The sequence below is a fragment of the Cetorhinus maximus genome, chromosome 11 (genome assembly GCF_964194155.1).
Source record: "Cetorhinus maximus chromosome 11, sCetMax3.hap1.1, whole genome shotgun sequence".
Classification (NCBI taxonomy): domain Eukaryota; kingdom Metazoa; phylum Chordata; class Chondrichthyes; order Lamniformes; family Cetorhinidae; genus Cetorhinus; species Cetorhinus maximus.
The window spans coordinates 81,167,271-81,188,717 of record NC_135889.1 but is presented as its reverse complement, the minus strand read 5'-3'; the positions used below and the strand labels follow the sequence as shown (position 1 = coordinate 81,188,717).

The following is a 21,447-nucleotide window of genomic DNA, read 5'->3' as shown; positions in this document are numbered from 1 at the left end:
TCACGTCCTGTAAGAATTTTGAGAGTTTCAATTAGATCACCTCTCATTCTTCGAAACTCTAGAGAATACAGGCCCAGTTTCCTCAATATCTCCTCATAAGACAATCCCGCCGTCCTAGGGATTATACACCTTGTATAAAGACTTACCATTCCACTTTCTTTAATGAATAAATGTGGAGAAAGAGACAAATTGCTCTGAATGAATCAACATGTTTCTGCACCCTTCTTTTTTCAGTAAAATTGCAACATCAAGCAGTGACCCAAGGTAACTGCTGAGGTGCACACTGTGTCAGAAATTCAGCACCCAACAGTTTAATTATGAAATAACAGGTTGCTATTCAATGCTATGATACATCATATGAAATGAGATGGATTTTTTTACTGTATATTTCACGTGCAGTAGAAGTTGTAACACTGTAAAAGAGAAGCTATTGGAAAATACATACTTCAAATATTTTTATGAACTTGGAAGTACTTTCGAAGGAAATGGAAGTAGATTCTTATGGTATAGGATTTGAGATAAATTGATAGGTTAGTTCCAGCATAGTTTTCTACCTTGAAAGTACTCGGCTGAACTCTGTAAGTAATGCATGTGCAGCTGCACCAGCAAAACTGAACTTCCACCCTGCTCTCATGCCCACATGTCCATCCTTGGCCTGCTGCATTGTTCCAGTGAAGCTCAACGCAAACTGGAGGAATAGCACCTCAACTTCCGACTAGGCACTTTACAGCCTTCCAGACTGAATATTGAGTTCAAAAATTTTAGATCATGAACTCTCTCCTGCATCCCCACCCCCTTTCCGATCCCCCCCCTTTTTTTTCCCCAATAATTTATATAGATTTTTCTTTTCCCACCTATTTCCATTATTTTTAAATGTATTTCCATCCATTGTTTTATCTCTACCTTTTAGCCTATTTCGATCCCTTCCCCCCGCCCCACCCCCACTAGGGCTATCTGTACCTTACTTGTCCTGCTTTCTACCCTTAATGTCACTTATTAGCACATTCCTTAGATAATATCACCACCTTCAACACCTCTTTGTCCTTTTGTCTATGACATCTTTTGGCTATCTCCACCTATCACTAACCCTCTATCCAGCTCTACCTATCCCACCCCCCCTTAAACCAGCTTATATTTCATCTCTTTTCTATTTTTACTTAGTTCTGCTGAAGAGTCATACGGACTTGAAACGTTAACTGTGTTCCTCTCCGCAGATGCTGCCAGACCTGCTGAGTTTTTTGAGGTATTTTTATTTTTGTTTTGGATTTGCAGCATCCGCAGTTTTTTGCTTTTAGACTTCCAGTTATCTCTTTTCTCATTGAAAAAGAAATGGGCAAAAAATTGCTCCTGTGGGGATGAGTCTGGTAGGCAAACTAAAACAAAGTAAACTTTCCCACTTTGCTAATGATGGAAACTGAGCTGACACCTATATCTCAGATACCAGCTTTAGTGGATCAGGGAAGTTACTTTAGGGTTACTGTTGGCTGCACAAGATCCGTGTGTTAGGGGTCAACAGTAAAAGCAGTTCTTCAAACCCCATATAAAAGGGGCTAAACTTCGTCTGGGAAGGAAGAAACTTACTTTCTTTTAAGAAGAACTGAGTGAGAGAATGCCTATTTTTCTCTCTTATTGCACTTTCATACTACACATGGATGGTAACATTTCATCAGGTGTCAGCACTGATAAATTAGGACACTACTCTATAAAGATAACCTCGCCACAATCAAGAGAAATAGAAGAGGAAGCCTGATAACTGAGCTAAAAATAGATAAGTCCAAGTGTTCCAGGCACTAGCATCTTCCTTCATATCTCCTTCACCATTTCCCCAGGCTTTATTTTGCCAATTCTCTTTCAATTCTAAAAGGTTTGGGGATGTTCAGTAATGGTATTGGGGAAGCTGATTTGAAGCAAGGATACACTTTGAGAAGTTTCAGAGATAAGGTGAATGTTGGAGCTTATTCTCAAAATAGTTAAAATTATCACTAACCATTAAGGTTTAGTAACCAAAGTACTTGTTTTTAAGGGCAGTGTTTCATAACAAGCATATTGAATGTTAGTTAATTCACTTCCAACCCCTTTTCTCCCAACACTCACGCCCCGCCGCCCAACCTAGCAGCCGAACTGAAATCACTTTTTATTTATTTGTACCTGGAATTCGGCTCTTTCGTCAATGGTTGGTCTGAGGCTGTAAAGAGGTCTAGAGTCGCCTGGCCCTGGCAGAACCACAATGAGCATCAGTGAGCAGATTATTGCTGAGTGAGTGTCACTCCATAACACTATCAGTGACACCTTCCATTACTTTGCTGATGATTGAGAGTAGACTGATGAGTGATACTTGAACGTATTGAATTTGTCCTGATTTTTGTGGACAGGATATACCTGGTTAATTTTCCAAATTGTTGGGTAGATGTAGCTGTACTGGAACAACCTGACTACAGGCGTGGCTAATTCTGAAGTGCAAGTCTTCAGTGCGACAGCTGTGATGTTGTCAGGGCCATAGCTTTTATTGTTTCCAGTACCTTCATCTATTTTGTGATATCACGTGGAGTGAATTAAATGGGATGAAGACTGGCATCTGTGATGCTGGGACCTCAGGTGGAGGCAAATTATCCACTCGATGCTTCTGGCTCAAGATGGATGCAATTGTTTCAGTCATGCCTTTTGCACTGACATGCTGGGCTGCCCCATCATTGAGGATGGGGATGTTTGTGAACCCTCTGCCTCTGGTTAGTAGTTTAATTGCCCATCACCATGCATGATGAGAAATAGCAGGACTGCAGAGCTTTGATCTGTTCTGTTGGTTGTGGGATTGCTTTGCTGCATCACATGCTGCTTGCAGTGTTTAGCATACATGTAGTCCTGTGTTGTAGTATCACCAGGTTGGCACCTTATTTTTAGGTATGCTGGTGCTGCTCCTGACACACTCTCTGGCACTCCTCATTGAACTGGGATTGATCCCCTGGCATGATGGTAATGGTAGAGCGATGGATATGCTAAATCATGAGATTACAGATTGTAGTTGAATACAGTCCTGATACTACTGATAGCCCACAGCACTTCCTGGATGCCCAGTTTTGAGCTGCTAGATCTGTTCCGAATCTACCTCATTTAGCATAATGGTAGTGCCAGACAATATGATGAAGGGTATCCTCAGTGTGAAGACAGGACTTTGTCTCCACAAGGACTGTGCAGTGGTCATTCCTACCAGTACTGTCATGGAGAGATGTATTACCAACAAGTAGACTGGTTAAGATGAGGTCAAGTAGGTTTTTCCCTTTTATTGATTCTCGCACTACCTGTTGTAGGCTCAGTATGGCAGATAGGTCCTTCAGGACTCAGCCAGCTTGGTAACTGATGGGTCTACCACGGCACCCTTCATAATGGACATTGAAGTCTCCCACCCAGAGTACATTCTGTGCCCTTGCTACCCTCAGTGTTTCTTCCAAGTGGTGTTCAATATGGAGGAGTATTGACTCTTTACCCTACTTCAGCTAATCAGCAGGAGGTTTCCTTCCTCAGGTTTGGCCTGATGCCATAAGACTTTGTGAGTGAATGTTGAAGACTCCCAGGGCCACTCCCTCCTGACTATGTAACCACTGTGCTGCCACCTCTGGTGGGTCTATCCTGCTGATGAGACAGGACATACCCAGGGATGGTAATGGAGTCGACTGGGCCATTGTCTGTAAGGTATGATTCGGTCTGTACGACTATGTCAGGCTGTTGCTTGACTAGTCTGTCGGACAGCTCCCCCAATTTTGGCACAAGTCCACAGACGTTATTGAGGAGGGCTTTGCAGGGCTGATTAGACAGAGTGTGCTTTCGTCATTTCCACTGCTAGGTTGATCTTGTATGATCTGTCCAGTTGTATTCTTTTTCAAATTTCCTGTAACAGTTTGATTCGATTCAGGGCTTGTTAAGCCATTTCAGAGGGCAGGAGTTAACCGCATTGTTGTGGGTTGATCTGGCTGGGTAAGGACAGAAGATTTCCTGCCCTGAAGGACATTGATGAACTAGATGGATTTTTACAACATGATCACAATTACTGAGACTAACTTTTTATTCCAGATTTATTAATTAATTGAATTTAAATTCTACCACAAGCCAAGGTGGATGTTAAACTCATTTCTCTGGAGCATTAGCCAGGGCCTCTGGATTACTATTAGTATAATCACATTACACTGCACTACCATTGTTGTGATAAGATATCTCCAAGTATTGTCGATATTGGGATTTGTACTCAAATCTCCCGAATGAGCATTCAGCTCTCTAGTATTGAAGAACCTAAGTACCTGATAATTTTGATACAATGTAAAAATTGTATTGACGGCTTCATCTTCAAGTTATATTATAGGATGACGTTGAAGGTCAGATCAAAATTTTTAAGTGTTTATTCACTTCAAATAATTAACTTCTGAGAAAGAAGAGTAAAATTCATGCACTAATAAATTAGCAAAGTGCCTCTGGATGTTCTTTATCTGGACAACATTGGCACAATCAAAAGTAGAAAAGATAAGTACCGAAAAAGAGTCACATTAGACTCGAAACACTGACTTTGTTTCTCTCCCCACAGATGCTGCCTGGCCTGCTGAGTTTTTCAGCACTTTGTTTTTATTTCAGACCTCCAGCATCCGCAGGATTTTGCTTTTATTTAGGTCAAAAATATACCTTGATAACTGAATAAACAGCACATATATTAGTCTATATTGGGTTTTTAATCCAATTCATCAGCGTAAGCTATTTCATAGCAATTTGAATGCAGTCTGCAGGAGTGGAATATTACAAGAATATGTGACAATTATCCATTTATCATAGAAATGTTTACAGACTCAGCACTTTTGCTGACAGACTTTTTCAAAAATGTAATTCGCTTCTGGAAAAAAGGTCATATCTTATCAATCTGTTCTCATGTTTTAAAGAGGTTACTAGGTTGGTGGATAAACTTAGCCCAGAAGTCATCATATACATAGCTTTGCAGAAAGCTTTTGATAAGCTGCCATGTAATAGGTTACTCCACCAGATACAATCATGTAAAATTTGTGAAAAGCTGGTAGATTGGATGACAAATCGGCTGCATTCCAATAGGTGGAAAGTGGTTATTAAAGGTTGCAGATTTGCTTGGGGACGAGTGCTTCCCTGCAGGATCAGTGTTAAAGCCATTACTTCATTGATGACCTGAATTAATTGGGGAGTGGTCCTTAATTTTGATGATGATACAAGAATCTATGAGTGGTGGCACCATGCATAAAAATAAACCACTGCAACTGAATCTTACAGCAATGGGTGAATGAGCCCTTATTTGGCAAGCACCATTTAATATGGATACATGTAGTGTTACACATCGGCAGGACTAGAGCCATCTATGCTTTATACACTACTGGGTTTAGAACTGAAGTCTGTTGAGAACCTTGTTATATTGCATATTCCCTAAAGGCTATTGACTACTGTTATGCAGTGCTACCCAAAGCAAATAAGGTCTTAGTTTTGTAATGGAATCCGTGATTTCAAAGCTTGTATTTTTTTTAGACAGGCCCTAATGGAAAAGGGAAACAGAGAAAGGAAGCAAACCCTTCCTGTTTCGAAGGAAACTAAGACTTAAATTGTGATCGGAAATCAGAGCTTCTCAAGAGGCTGGAAATGGTTGAAAGCATATAAAAGGCCACAGAGTCATCAGACTCAGATGATGATCCCGGTGGTGCGGTACCGGCAGGCTGAAGAGGCTCGATCCAGAAGCTGAGAGTAGGCAAATATACAGTTTCTGCAGCTGCTTCTGCTTTAGTTGTGTTAGCATCACAGACTAGTATCCATATTCCACCAACATTTATATGGGTAACACTAGCTAAACCAGGCATGACCTGCTGAAATGGTAGTCATGATAATGAAAACTTATAAATGGAAGTAATCTAAAGATTTCAAGTAATGGGGCTGTGACTATTTCCTTTGGCAGCTTGTTCCATTGTGGAATTATCCTTGGGAAGAAAGATTATTGATACACTGTCTTGGAAACAAATGGTCTTTGTAGTTTGTGTAGGTGGCTACCTTATGTTTTATCAATGCCAGAGGGCACCAAGTGTTTGTTTTTCCCACCAGTCCATTCCATTCCATATTTTATACAACATATTTTCCTGCTGCAATGATCCCCATTCTAAATCCTTGATCAAGGATGTGACACTAGTGTATTTCCCACTCTGAATTGTGCAGAATCATGCAACGTATCTTTGGATTGCTTCAATTTTATTTATACCTCTCGCCATATAAGGATCTCACAGACAACTTGCATATTTCAGGATTGGACAAACAAATGTTTAGTATATAGTAAAAGGATCTGATACATTAAAGGTTAACCTGGGACTGAGTACAGTACCGCCCATCGGTAACGTAAGAAGGCACCTGACCTAGAACTTGGGTCAGCAGTGTCGAGCTAGGTAGCAACATGTAAGGACATGCCAGGGGAATCCTCTCCATACCTGTGCCCTTTGCTGGAAATATGTACATGTAATGTTAATAAAGACTTCTTGGTAACTTCAACAAGTCTGCTTAATGGTGTCCAAGCAGCATGGGTAGTGACAACCCAACAGAACATGGTGACAGCTGAAGATCAAAAACCACATCCTCTGTAAAAAGATTGAAGAAATCAAGAAAATGACACCAGCAACGAATTTCTGCCCTGAAAAAACCTCACAAGAAGGAAGAAGTTGAGAAAATTCACCTGAAAAGCCCCAGGGACAGAAGATCCTGGCAGCAGAAAAAAAGGGAGAAGTTAAGCTCAAACTAAAGTCTCCATTGGATCACTATGGAAGCAGCTTCACCAAATCAGACCCAGCAGCCTGCAGGGTAAGATGCAACCTTTTTAAAGCTCCAGGGAAGCCAGTCCTGCAAACTATTTATTTTAAAAATCAGTCAGGCAGAAAACTCAGTAACACATTTTTCGCTAGCCCAACCTCCAACTCGGCACTGTCTCCACGTAGCCCTCAAATCCGGAGCACAAAAAAAGGGAAAAAAAAACCATCAAACACACAGAAACCCCCATTTAAACGAAAGCCCGAGAGCCTCACAAAATTTTCGGCCTTCTGGCCAGCGAGATTCATGCCCTCCTGACCCAGACTCAGACCCAACCCGCAGCAGGCTGATGCTATTCAATTGACCCACAGTCACAACTCGACACGTGGCTATTTTGCAGCTTCTTCCTCCTCCTGGCCTGTTGCTGCCATTTTAAAAATTGCACCAAAAGTCCGAAGCACATGAAAATCACCTCCCTGGTAATACCGGCAGTAGCTTTTTGAAACCCTCCAATCTCTTAAAGGGACACCCACACTTAAAGATTTTTCAACCATGGATCGCAGTTCTTCATTGCAATCCCAATGTGCCTTACCTATGGCCCAGACCAATCTCACAATTGGACTTATTGGAGAAAAAGGCTCTTCAGATGTAGCACAGCTGCAGGATTAAATATAAAGTTGGAGGCAGAACAAGTTAGCACATTACTTTATTCAATTGGGCCAATTGCAGATGATATCAACGCCAGGCAAACCGGAGATGAATCATCTGATAAGTTTGAAGATGTTTTGAAATCTTTTGACCTCTCTTTCAACCTGTGATCCAACAAGATCTTCAAATGCGCCAAATTTAATCGGAAAGTCCAGCAGCCTGGGGAACTTGTCGATTCCTTTATCAACAACCTCTACCGTATGGCAGAAGGATGCAAACATGGAGATCTGAATTCAGAACTCATCCGAGACAGAATCGTAGTAGGTATTGCGAAGAATTCACTCTCTGACCTTCTCCAAGCCAAGGAAGACCTCACTCTCAACAAGGCTGTTCAGCTCATCAGGCTGTCCGAGGTGAGAGACCAACATCGGATCATTCTTAGAGGTGAGAGCAATTCATGGGGCAGGATCCACACCTCAGCCCACCACATTTGGCCAAAGAACCACAGAAACTGTCAGAGCCAGGGTGGGTCAACCCCCAACCACCCTATTGAACGACCATGTTAGCACTGCGGGGCCACCGGTCCAGAAGACACACAGCCCTTATTCCTGAGCAACATCAGATGATGCGGCTCCTCCTCCTGGAACACGGGCATGTCAGTAAATGGCCATCTAACTAATTGCAAGTTAGATTTCATCACCAGAGTGACCGTCTTATTGGATGAATAACGTGGCTCCAAGGCCACTGGGTCCGAACCATGTACACCCTGCTGTTTGGTGCAGGCAGAGTCCCACTCCCAGTCATTGGAACGATTCTAAAGCCATTAAGCTACGTTGACAAACAATTCACAGCAGTTAATTATGTCGTGCCAAATCAGCCCTTTTCACTCCTCAGTATAGATGTCTGTATAGCAGTCAACCTGCTTCAACCGGCATAAGATGAGAAGATCACCACAGTCCACACACAGCCAAAAATGGGTCCTCCCGAAAGCCCAACTATGAAGTAGCAGCCCAATGTTGATTTTGTTTGTAACCTCTTTTCCTGTTCGTGGAGCAGGTCTGTTCTCCTTTACAGGTCCCTGAACTGAACTAAGGGCCAGACCAGCCAACAGCGTAGGAGGTTACCACAGCACCCCCAGTGGAGGCGACGCTAGAGCCAGAACAACTTCCAGCAGAGCTTCTGTCGCCACCAGCAACCATGGTGCAGTCAGTTGAGATGACGACCTACACACAGAAACTACCAGCCAGTGTGATTGAAACCACAGAGTCCACTGGAACCAGGTAGCAGCCCAACACAAACACTACTCTACAAAAGTGAGCTGTCTCTACGCTCTCCTTCCATCTCCCTCAATCCCAGAAGGCTTCCAGATGCTGGAAAAAGTGAAAGAAGAAGAAGAAGGGTCGCAACCGACTGCCAGACAATACCACTCTTGTCTCTCCAGAAAGAAACGATCACCACTCATGGTACCAAACCACCACTGCAGCCACCTGACTGATCAGGGGTGGTGCAACACTCACCAATGGAAAAAGCGCATGAAACCATGCCTGCAACTAGCTCCTACCAACGATCCACCACCAAGATCAACAGCCCATAGTTCCTGCCACTCTCACAAACAGATATCAAATGAGACGTCGCAGCGGTCCAAGACCTCCAGACTACCTCAAACCCTGATTTCAAAGACTTGAAGTGGGGAGATAGGGTGGTGTGAACTCTGTTAATGCATGCTGTTAATTTTGATCATGAAGTAGTTTAGAGTTAGTTACATTTGCAATGCTGAAGTTAAGTACACAAGCCTTATGACAACACAAGACTTGAAACAAACTGTAAGTAACTATTGTCAATCTATATCCAGGGGATAAAGATGGATAAAGACTTGGGGGGGAGGTGTAGAAGAAGGATCCGGTGCATTAAAGCTTAACCTGGGACTGAGTACTGTGCTGCCTCTGGTGATGTAAGAAGGCACCTGACTTAGAGCTTAGGTCAGCAGTGTAGAGCTAGGTAGCAACACATAAGGACATGCCAGGGAGTCCTCTCCATACCTGTACCCACTACTGTAAATATTTACATGGTTTAGTAATGTTAATAAAGACTTCTTTGTAACTTCTACAAGATTGCTCAATGGTGTCTAAGTAGTACACACCATGGGTAGCAACAATCCAGTAAAACATGGTAAGCTGTAACTCTGATATTTATCTTGCAATTCCAAAGATTCCTCCTCAGAAATCCAAGAACCCTCTTTGCTTGAAAGTTCTCTGCTGAATGTGGAATCCCTATTGAAGATTGTTTGTAAGATGAACCCCCAGGTGGTGGCTATATATCTACCTGTTGGAGAATTTGTTCCTGTTACTTAAAAATAACATTGATGGATCTATACCATCCAGACAGTTATAAGCTGAGTTAAAGAGGTTATGCAACATGCGCCATTTTTGCTGAAGACCGTGCCCATGAAACTCAGGTTGCTTGTGCGTTGCTGTCAGCTGGGGATCAGGCTAAATCCCAAAAGAAAAGGATCTGAAATTCTTCGGGAGGAGGACAGAGTTTTGATTGACTTTGTGACTGAGATTGATTACATATATGCTGAGTGGAATGCCGAGCCAACTCGTAAGATTTGTCTTAGTTGTATCTGCCATTTAATGCGTAATTTATAGTTTATAATTCACCACAATATGCCTGTTAATTCATGATTAACTTAAGTTGATTCTGGGTTTTAGAGTATAGGCGGTTATCAAAAATAGTATTTAGTGTTTGCTTTGTTTGGCTCTTGTATATTAAAAATTCTTTTCTTTAAACTGTGGAATCTTGTGGCTTCATTCTCTCAGTAAATTACTGGGATTTCGGATTTCTTCTTTTATAAGAAAAGCATTACTGGTAGTTGTTTGGTAGTGCAAAACTTGAGTATTGCTGGAAGAAGAGACATGTCGAAGCTTTTCGTCTTGCACTCATCATGACACTTTGCAGGAATACTGATATAGGGGAAAGACAACAATTTATATACTGTCTGTGAAGTTGCTGTATGAAACAGCATGCCCCAACCACTGTTTGCAACAGGCAAGGTACAAACCATACCCAACCAGCCCGTACTTGCAAAAATCTAAACACAGTGTCCAACATTAGATGTTGCGATTGGACATTTGCTAAATAATCCTCAGTGTGCTAAGAATTATGCTGACAACCAATTTAATGTTGTCACTTGGGCTCACAGTATGGTGCACTTGCATGTACTGGAAGCTTCATATATTAATACACAGGGCCCTGTTCTTTGCAGATAGAAAGAACATGTACACATATTGCGCCTGTTTCAGCTAAATAAAATAAGTGATAGCCATTTGCTGACTCATTCCTCAGGGGCAATGCCTTGACCAATCAGGGTCAAGCTGTCTGGCTTAAATTTCAAATAATGCTTGGCAGTTAACTGTCAGTCACCATCACTGGTGCATTCTCCACGGCAATCCTCTATCAATCATGGAAACATAGAAAATAGGAGCACGGGCAGGCCATTCGGCCCTTCAAGCCTGCTCCGCCATTCATTATGATCATGGCTGATCATCCAACTCACTAGTCTGCTCCCGCTTTCTCCCCATATCCTTTGATCCCTTTTGCCCCAAGAGCTATATCTATCTCCTTCTTGAAAACATACAATCTTTTGGCCTCAACTACTTTCTGTGGTAGCGAATTCCACAGGCTCACCACTCTCTGGGTGAAGAAATTTCTCCTCATCTCAGTCCTAAATGGTCTACCCCGTATCCTCAGACTGTGACCCCTAGTTCTGGACTCCCCCACCATCGGGACCATCCTTCCTGCATCTACCCTGTCTAGTCCTGTTAGAATTTTATAGGTTTCTATGAGATCCCCCCTCATTCTTCTGTACTCCAGCGAATATAATCCCAACCGACCAATTTCTCCTCATATGTCAGTCCTGCCATCCCAGGAATCAGTCTGGTAAACCTTCACTGCACTCCCTCTATAGCAAGAACATCCTTCCTCAGATAAGGAGACCAAAACTGCACACAATATTCCAAGTGTGGCCTCACCAAGACCCTGTATAATTGCAGCAAGACATCCCTGCTCTTGTACTCGAATCCTCTTGCTATGAAGGCCAACATACCATTTGCCTTCTTTACCACCTGCTGCATCTGCATGCTTACCTTCAGCGACTGGTGTACGGTGACACCCAGTTCTCATTGCACATTCCCCTCTCTCAATTTATAGCCATTCAGATAATAATCTGCCTTCCTGTTTTTGCTACCAAAGTGGATAACCTCACATGTATCCACATTATACTGCATCTGCCATACATTTGCCCACTCACTCAGCTTGTCCAAATCACACTGAAGCATCTCTGCATCCTCCTCACAGCTCACCCTCCCACCCACTCTTTGTGTCATCTGCAAATTTGGAGATATTGCATTTAGTTCCCTCATCTAAATCATTAATATATATTGTGAATAGCTGGGGTCCCAGCACCAATCACTGCGGTACCCACTAGTCACTGCCTGCCATTCGGAAAAAGACCGGTTTATTCCTCCACTTTGTTTCCTGTCTGCCAACCAGTTTTCTATCCATCTCAATACACTACCCCCAAATCCCATGCGCTTTAATTTTACACGCTAATCTCTTATGTGGGACTTTGTCGAAAGCCTTCTGAAAGCCCAAATAAACCACATTCACTGGCTCCCCCTCATCAACTCTACTAGTTACATTCTCAAAAAATTCCAATAGATTTGTCAAGCATGATTTCCTTTTCGTAAATCCATCCTGACTCTGTCCGATTCTGCCACTGTTTTCCAAGTGCTCAGCTATTAAATCTTTTATAATGGACTCCAGAATTTTCCTCACTACCGACGTCAGGCTGACTGGTCTATAATTTCCTGTTTTCTCTCTACCTCCATTTTTAAATAGTGGGGTTACATTAGCTACCCTCCATTCTGTATGAACTGTTTCAGAGTCTATAGAATCTCGGAAGATGACCACCAATGCATCCACTATTTCTAGGGCCACTTCCTTAAGTACTCTTTGATGTAGATTATCAGGCTCTGGGGATTTATCGGCCTTCAATCCCGTCAATTTCTCCAACACCATTTCCCTACTAATACTGATTACTTTCAGTTCCTCCCTCTCACTAAACCCTGTGTTCCCCAACTTTTCTGGTATGTTATTTGTGTCCTCCTTTGTGAAGGCAGAACCAAAGTATGTATTTAGTTGGTCAGCCATTTCTTTGTTCCCCATTATAAATTCCCCTGCTTCTGACCGTAAGGGACCTACATTTGTCTTCACCAATCTTTTTCTCTTCACATACCTATAGAAACTTTTACAGTCAGTTTTTATGTTCCCCGCAAGCTTACTCTCGTACTCTATTTTCCCCTTCTTAATCAATCCCTTGGTCCTCCTTTGCTGAATTCTAAACTGCTCCCAATCCTCAGGTCTGTTGTTTTTTCTGGCCAATTTGTATGCCTCTTCCTTGCATCTAATACTATCTCTAATTTCCCTTGTAAGCCATGGTTTGGCCACCTTTCCTATTTTACTTTTGCATCAGACAGGAATAAACACTTGTTGCAGTTCATCCATGCGCTCTTTGAACGTTTGCCATTGCCTATCCACTGTCATTCCTTTAAGTAACATTTCCCAATCCATCATAGCCAACTCGCATCTCATACCATCGTAGTTTCAGTTATTAAGATTCAGGACCCTAGTCTCAGAATCAACTACATCACTCTCCATCTTGATGAAGAATTCTATCATATTATGGTTGCTTATCCCCAAGGAGCCTCACACGTCTAGATTGCCAATTATTCTTCTCTCATTACACAATACCCAGTCTAGGATGGCCTATTCTCTGGCTGGTTTCTCAACGTATTAGTCCAGAAAACCATCCTGTATACACTCCAGGCATTCCTCCTCTAGGGTATCATTACTAATTTGATTTGCCCAATCTATATGCAGATTAAAGTCATCCATAATTACAGATATTCCTTTATTGCATGCATCTCTAATTTCCTGTTTAATGCCATTCCCAACATCACCACTACAGTTTGGGGGTCTATATACAACCCCCACTAACGTTTTTCGCCCCTTAGTGTTTCCCAGCTCTACTCATACAGATTCCACATCGTCGGAGCTAATATCTTTCCTCACTATTGCATTAATTTCCTCTTTAACCAGCAGTGCAACTCCACCGCCTTAAGGCTTGTCTTTTTAACATTACTTGTCCCATTCCCACTATTTTTCACTGAGGCCCTGTTTGATTCTTGCCCTTGATTTCTCTGCCTATCACTTTTCTTATTCCCCTCCAATCAGCGACCACTTGCCACCCAATCAGCACTTTCTTCACATACGGTATAAATTGTTGACTTCCAGCAAGAATACTGGTATTTTTGAAGAGTGCAAAGTGAAAAGCTTTGACACGTCTCTTTTTCAGCAAAGTTACTGGTCTCGACCAAGATCGCAACAGAAATCGTAACAGGTTGCATTGCTAGGATTATTCATTGTAAAATAAAAGCGCCATTTTGTATAGGACCTTAGTTAGGCCTTACTTGGAATATTAAGTCCAATTTTGATTCCCTCATGTGGTAGCTGATATAGAGGCTGTGGAGCAATTTCAAAAGACGGTCATAAGAAGGATGCCCAGTTTAAAACATTTGTGTCAGCCTGATAGACTTTTGAAGCTGGGCCTATTTACTTTATAGAAAAAGGGAGTTTTGAAATAATGATGGCACTAAACAGTATTCATATAAATGGATTATTTGGCAGAAACGTCAGAAACCAGAGGGAACAGACTTAAGGTAATCGGCCAAAGTACCAGAAGCAGCAAGAGGAGAAAATAAATTTATGCCATGAGTTATGATCGAGAATGTACTGCCTGAAGGGTGATGGAAGCAGATTCAATAATAACTTCCAAAAGGAAATTGGATAAATATTTAAAGACAAAAAAAAACTGCAAGGCGAGGGGAAGTGGGACTAATTGCTAAATAGCTCCTTCAAAGAGCCAGTACCGGCACAGTGGGCCAAATCGCCACCTCCTGTGCTGTATTATTTTGTGATTTAAGGGATATCCAGGGATCATGAATATAAGGAGGTTTAATGTCTGGTGATTATTTTTTTTCCCCAGAGGATCATAAACCTTTGCATTAATATTTGGCTGATGCAGTGAATCCTCAATTGTTCCATAAGACAGCTGAACCAGTTCATGGCTTGGCTGAAATCATGGAGAACTAAAGATAGCTGATGCAAATTGTGGTTAATATGGTCTCCTGGACTAATTTTAATCACCAGTCAGAGAGGAAATTCACGGACCTTTTTTCTCCCTCAAATAACCTTGTATCTTTTATCTAGATTTTTCCCCACCCAGGGGAGCATATGGCTGTGGGTGGGTAGGGGGTGTTGGAAATTGTGATGCTAAAGATAACGTGAATGTGTGGGACAGGCTAGATGGACCAGCTGGTCATTTTCTGTTCTTCATTTCTTAAGCTTGCATCTTTGTATAGTGACTTTTTGTTTCAAAGTAGACTATTAACATTTAATGATGTAGTAACAAAATGAATTTAGCCCACCTGTTCGATGAAGCTGAAACTAAGATCTGCAAAGATTTTTAAATAATTTTAAACAAATGTATAAGGTTTTAAAATCCAGTTTAATAATTTATTTGTCTTAAAGGAATTACGGTGGGCAGAATTTTATGCCCTCTCGAGGCATGTTTGAAGATGGGAGGGTGGCATGCAAGCAACCTGCTATTACTGCTTCTGCCAAAGTTAAGTCTAGGGCAGGAAGACACGTGGTCGGACTTTCTGCCCCCGCTGCCAATTGAGGCCCTTACGTTGGCAATTAATGCCCACTTAAGGGTCCCATCCTGCCACCTCTAGTATTAGCGGTGAGGCAGGTGGGCCTGTCGCCATGTGGATAGCACGATGAGCTCATGGAAGGGGTTGGATCCCTCATTGAAAGGAACCTGATCGAGGGACCCAGCATCAGGAAGGGGGCTGCTGAGAGCCACACACCTGCCCTTGCTGCCAACCCCCTCTGGACCCTCTCCCCTGTGATCCTAACCCCACAAAACCCCTCATGCCATTACTTACCTGTGGCCTAGGTCACTCCTCAATCCTGAGCCCCTGGTGGGTGTCATTGCGGCAATAGCCATTGCCTCCCCAGTGGCACTGCTAAGCAAAAGAGCTGCTAGCCTCTGATTGGCCAGCAGCTCTCAGTGGGTGGAGTTTTCACCCCCACCTCCAACCCCCCCCCGCCCCACCTCCCAGGGTCCATGATCCCAGGGAAAGCTTACTACTAGCCACTTAAGTACCTGAAGAGCACTTGATACAACCGGGCCTTCCCAAAGGAGCAACGTGGATCTCTTGCCAGCTCTCCAGCCAGCAGGTGAAATGCCCAGCACCACCATAAAATCCTCCCCACCATATTTCCCAATTAATTTTTTGCTTAAAATGTAGAAACTATAACTAAATTATCCTAAATTGGATTTGCTTTTAAAGAACTTAAGTTTATAGATACAAACAGTTGCATTTGTACTGCAAGTCTGGTCAAATGTACAGTATGTTAAAAAATTTCTTTGAATATAAACAGGCAGAAGGGTTTGTTGTAAAAGTCATGTTCTGTCAGGGTTACACATCGCTGATCGCAACTTTTTTACATGTTTAAAATGTAGATTTGCGGCAGCAGGTTTACATCATAGTACATAGTGTTGCACCATAACCTAGGACCTAGGCATGTATAAGCTTCCATGGTGGAAACAAAAATCGGCAACAGTGTATAACAGGTGGCCTATTCAACATCACCAAAGGTTAAAATTGACCCCATGGTTCCCTAACCCTCTCAGTTGTTCTCTCAGCACCTCCCACTCAATCATTGAGCCAGATCAATCAACAAACGGGGTGGTGATTCTGTTGCCCTTGTCATCTTATTCACACTGCTGCAGAACTAGGGATAATCAGTTCCCACAACCCACTTAAATTAAAAATAGTAGCCTCAGAAGAAGAGCAGGAGATTATTCCATTTTTTTTAACCTGCATTTTTTATTTTACCATTCTTTGTTGCAGTATTAGTGATTCAATTACAAACTTTTATGGGACTCCATGTCACTGGCACAGATAACATACAAATGTTTATTGGAAAACCACAGGTGTACTGTCTGAATTTTTTCTGTCCACAGAAGTCAGTGCAAGGTCCCAACAGTAGGACAGGGCTTAGAATATTTCATGCATAATGGCACATAAGACTTATCAGCTCTTTTAATAGATAGATCAGTGAAATAAAACTTGCAAACCCTATTCAGTTAAACTAGTAGCTGAATGTAAAAAAAAATCTACTGTCCTTCCCTATTATTCATTGTCCTTTTGTAGAACCAAAAACGCATTATGAATACCTATCAAGATGGCCTCTGCAGAAGAGAAATCAAAACATGACTTTATTTATATGCTTTTAGGTGTTTCTAGTTTCGAAGAAATCATTGCCAGTTTAATCTTTCCCCAATGAAATCTTCCAGTTTCTCTATTGTTATAGGACTCCCTTTACAAGTCATCATATAACATAGTACCTAATCTTACGCATAATATAGGCATTGTTGTATTATATGTTACTGGTAATTAGGTGTTCTAATACCTACAGAATGATGGGGGCCTGCCAATCTCCCTAGCATGCTTCCTTACATTTTGTACCACCTCACTCATGAAATACTTTATGTAAGGTGCTTTAAAAATGAACTTAGCTTAAGAAATGAAGTGAAATGTCTTACATTTTTCTCCCATAATTAACTTGTTTGAACAAAAATACAAAAAAAAATGCCTGACAAAAGCATTGTTCAATAGAGCTTCTGTAAACATTACAAAACAAAATCTTTCCAAAGACTATTTAAGAGCTCCTACATCACAGAACTTCCTTGCTGGCGTTCCAAGAAAGGTACGCCAAGTATAAAAGAGCAAATCTGGCACGCAAGTGCCACTGAACTGTGCGAGGTGTTCGTTTGAATATTTTTGCAGAAAACCTGAAGCCTTAATGAGGCTCACACTAGAAATAGATGCAAGCGCTTCAATTCACTATAAATAGAAGTGCACAGAATTTCAAGCAGAAGGAAGTTATAGGACCTTACTGATCTAATTTCAACACTCCTTTCTGCACCTGTTGTGGATCTGCTGTTCAGACATACAGGAATGCACAATCCCTAATATTTAATCAGTAATCATTTAGATTTACATAAATCTATTTCTTATGGACAAAATTGTGGATGGGAATGTTTGTATATTTTAGTGAAACATTTTCCACAGTTGAGCCACTAGAGGACACTGGTAAGCACCTTTATTCTGTTAATATCCTCCTTTTCAATGTTTCTCCTTCCTGACTCATAACTTGGCATTGTTCATGGATGCAGGCCATCTCTGACATCAAACAAAGCAGCCATACTCTAGAAACCATGGTGATGAGTGTTATTAGCAGGTTGTACAAGCATACGGGCGGAACATTTTAGCTGTACCTGATTCTGCCCTTACATGAAACCCATAAAAGCATACTTTCCAGCATGGACCCCTAAATAACTATCAGGAAGGGAACCCAGGCAAGTTTCCCCTCCATAGCTAGAGGACAGAGTAGTCAATTATATCCCCTATTATAATCCTGACCAAGGTCATCAAACTTAGCACAAACCAGTTATTGAGCTTAAGGCTGTCCTGATCTTTATAGCTCTGTACACATTGGGAGGTATATTTATCCATAAGACCATAAGACATAGGAGCAGAAATTAGGTCATTCAGCCCATCGAGTCTGCTCCGCCATTCAATCATGGCTGATAAGTTTCTCAACCCCATTCTCCTGCCTTCTCCCCGTAACCTTTGATCCCCTTACCAACCAAGAACCTATCTATCTCAGTCTTAAATACACACAATGACCTGGCCTCCACAGCCTTCTGTGGCAATGAATGCCATAGATTCACCACTCTCTGGCTAAAGAAGTTTCTCCTCATCTCTGTTCTAAAAGGTCTTCCCTTTACTCTGAGGCTGTGCCCTCGGGTCCTAGTCTCTCCTACTAATGGAAACATCTTCCCCACATCCACTCTATCCAGGCCTTTAGGTATTCTGTAAGTTTCAATCAGATCCCCCCTCATCCTTCTAAATTCCATCGAGTATAGACCCAGAGTCCTCAAACGTTCCTCATATGTTAAGCCTTTCATTCCTGGGATTGTTCTCGTGAACCTCCTCTGGACCCTCTCCAGGGCCAGAACATTCTTCCTGAGATACGAGGCCCAAAATTGCTCACAATATTTTAAATGTGGTCTGACCAGAGCCTTATAAAACCTCAGCAGCACATCCCTGCTTTTATATTCTAGTCCTCTCGAAATAAATGCTAACATTGCATTTGCCTCCCTAACTACCGACTCAACCTGCAAGTTAACCTTAGGAGAATCCTGGACTAGGACTCCCTTTGCACTCCAGATTTCTGAATTCTCTCCCCATTTAGAAAATAGTCTATGCCTCTATTCTTCCTACCAAAGTGCATGACCTCACATTTCCCCACATTGTATTCCATCTGCCACTTCTTTGCCCATTCTCCTAATCTGTCCAAATCCTTCTGCAGCCTCCCCGCCTCCTCAATACTACCTGTCCCTCTACCTATCTTTGTATCATCTGCAAACTTAGCCAGGATGCCCTCAGTTCCTTCGTCTAGATCATTAATGTATAAAGTGAAAAGTTGTGGTCCCAACACTGACCCCTGCGGATCTCCACTAGTCACCGGTCGCCATCCTGAGAAGGATCCCCTTATCCCCACTCTCTGCCTCCTGCCAGACAGCCAATCTTCTATCCATGCTAGTACCTTGCCTCTAACACCATGGGCTCTTATCTTACTGAGCAGCCTCCTGTGCGGTCAAAGGCCTTCTGGAAGTCGCAAGTAGATAACATCCATTGGCTCTCCTTTGTCTAACCTACTCATTATCTCCTCAAAGAATTCTAACAGATTTGTCAGGCATGACCTCCCCTTGATGAAACCATGCTGACTTTGCCCGATTTTACCATGCACTTATTCTGAAATCTCATCCTTAATAATGGACTCTAAAATCTTACCAACGACCGAAGTCAGTCTAATCGGCCTGTAATTTCCCGTCTTTTGCCTCAGTCCCTTCTTAAACAGGGGGGTTACATTAGCGATTTTCCAGCTCCCTGACTCCAGTGATTCCTGAAAGATCACCACTAACGCCTCCACTATCTCTTCAGATATCTCCTTCAGAACTCTGGGGTGTAATCCGTCTGGTCCAGGTGATTTATCCACCTTCAGATCTTTCAGTCCACTAAAAATCGAGGAAATATGAATATACAGTACTTCTAACAAAGATTTTCACTATTGTTTTATAAACACCCCTAAGAATACTTACTGCAAAGCTTAAAACAGTAATGATTAAGTTTACCAACAAGACTCAATCATTTATGTCAGATCTGCATCAAATATTTCACGATGGTGTATTTTTATAAGTACAGTTAGTCGGTGTCGAACATTATCTGTATTATCTGAACAGTATCTGAGCTAGTTTTATCTTTTTATATCCACAGCATCATCAATCCTGAAAAGGGAGAAGCGGATGAGGACAAAAAATGTTCGCTTTGACTATGTGACTGTCTATTACTTCACACGGAGACAGGGCTTCACTAGTGTCCCCAGCCAGGGTGGCAGCACACTTGGCATGTCCAATCGGCACAAATGTGTAAGACAGTACACACTTGGGGAATTTGCCTTGGAGCAAGAGAGACTGCATGGAGAGATGCTGAAAGAGCACCTGAAGGAGGAAAAGCTCAACTCACTGAAATTGAAGGTAAGATGACTCCATACCCATTATCCGTATTCAGAAGCATTTATAGCTGACAGTGGCGACTACAGCCTTAATTCAGGCCACAGTTTGTGGAGGTCATATTTTTGAAACTCCAAGAAGTATTTGCAGGTTTGACCAGAGGGCGGTGTCTTGATGAATTTCAATTTTGATACTGATTGGTAACGTTAATCCAATAAACCCTGAAATTCCTGGATTGGGGATGGGTCCAAATCAGCAATTGCAAATATGCATGGTTATATATCAGTTATATAGACTGTTATTCATCTGAAAATATTCTTATCTTTGCTGACCCAATAAGGCCAATTAACTAGTTACGACAATGCAAGGGGATCGTGGGGCTTTTGGAGGTCCCATCACCAGTCACAGCCATTTCCTTGCAAATGCCTCGTTGCTGCATGTGGTTGCTTCTTTCTTAATGCTCCAAAAATGGCATCCTTCTATTCTCTAATGTGGAAGCTCTGCAACATCACATCAGTCTCTGAAAAGTTACATGTCTGCCTTTTGCTTGTGTTGCAGCTCTCTCCCGAGAGCTTGTGCAACTGCTGAACTGCATGTAGCCCTTGAATTCAGCTCTATATATGTGACCTCTAGTGAATGGAACTCATACTCTTATTCCACAAGTATTATTGCAATTAGCTGACCCCTGGATTTCTGAATGAATTGAGGTCTTTGGATATTGGCGAGTGTTAAGTCCCATGGAGCTCCAGTTACTCTGTCTCATTGGGGATCCATGAATTTATATGCTATGGTCTTTCAAGGTTATTTGTTTGGGTTTCACCAAATTATACCTAAACATAGCACCCACAACAATGCATCCAATAGGAATGCCATCAAACTGATAAATGATAATTTTTTAAACAGCAGTTTGAAAAGTTAAATGTGCTAGAATTTATTAGCATAAAGCTCATTGCCTTTATGAACAGTGTTTTGGGAGCAGACAAGCCAGAGAAGTTGGATCACATTCAAGTGACGTGATAATGAGTTTTGACACCATATTTTTGAAACAGAATTTGGCAAACTTGGAAAATTAATGCACCAACACCAGAGGAAAAAAAATAGCCACAAAAGCTGCAGATTATCCACTGGTTCCACTGGTTGACTAATGTCCTTTTCTCTTAATTGTAAACATTGGAATTAGTTCAGCAAACAACTAATTAGGTCCATTTGTATAAAATAACCCTCACATCAATTCATTGAATTGAAAACAC

General features: G+C 41.9%; 1 protein-coding gene across 4 annotated transcripts in view; it reads left to right on the top strand.

The window, feature by feature from the left end:
- Positions 1-21,447, top strand: part of csrnp3 (cysteine-serine-rich nuclear protein 3) — a 264,969-nt gene that overhangs the window by 231,883 nt on the left and 11,639 nt on the right. For all 4 annotated transcript variants that reach the window (XM_078552313.1, XM_078552309.1, XM_078552312.1 and 1 more), the window contains one exon: positions 19,962-20,221. In XM_078552313.1, coding sequence (XP_078408439.1) covers positions 19,962-20,221 — 260 coding nt within the window. The remainder of the gene's footprint in view (positions 1-19,961; positions 20,222-21,447) is intronic.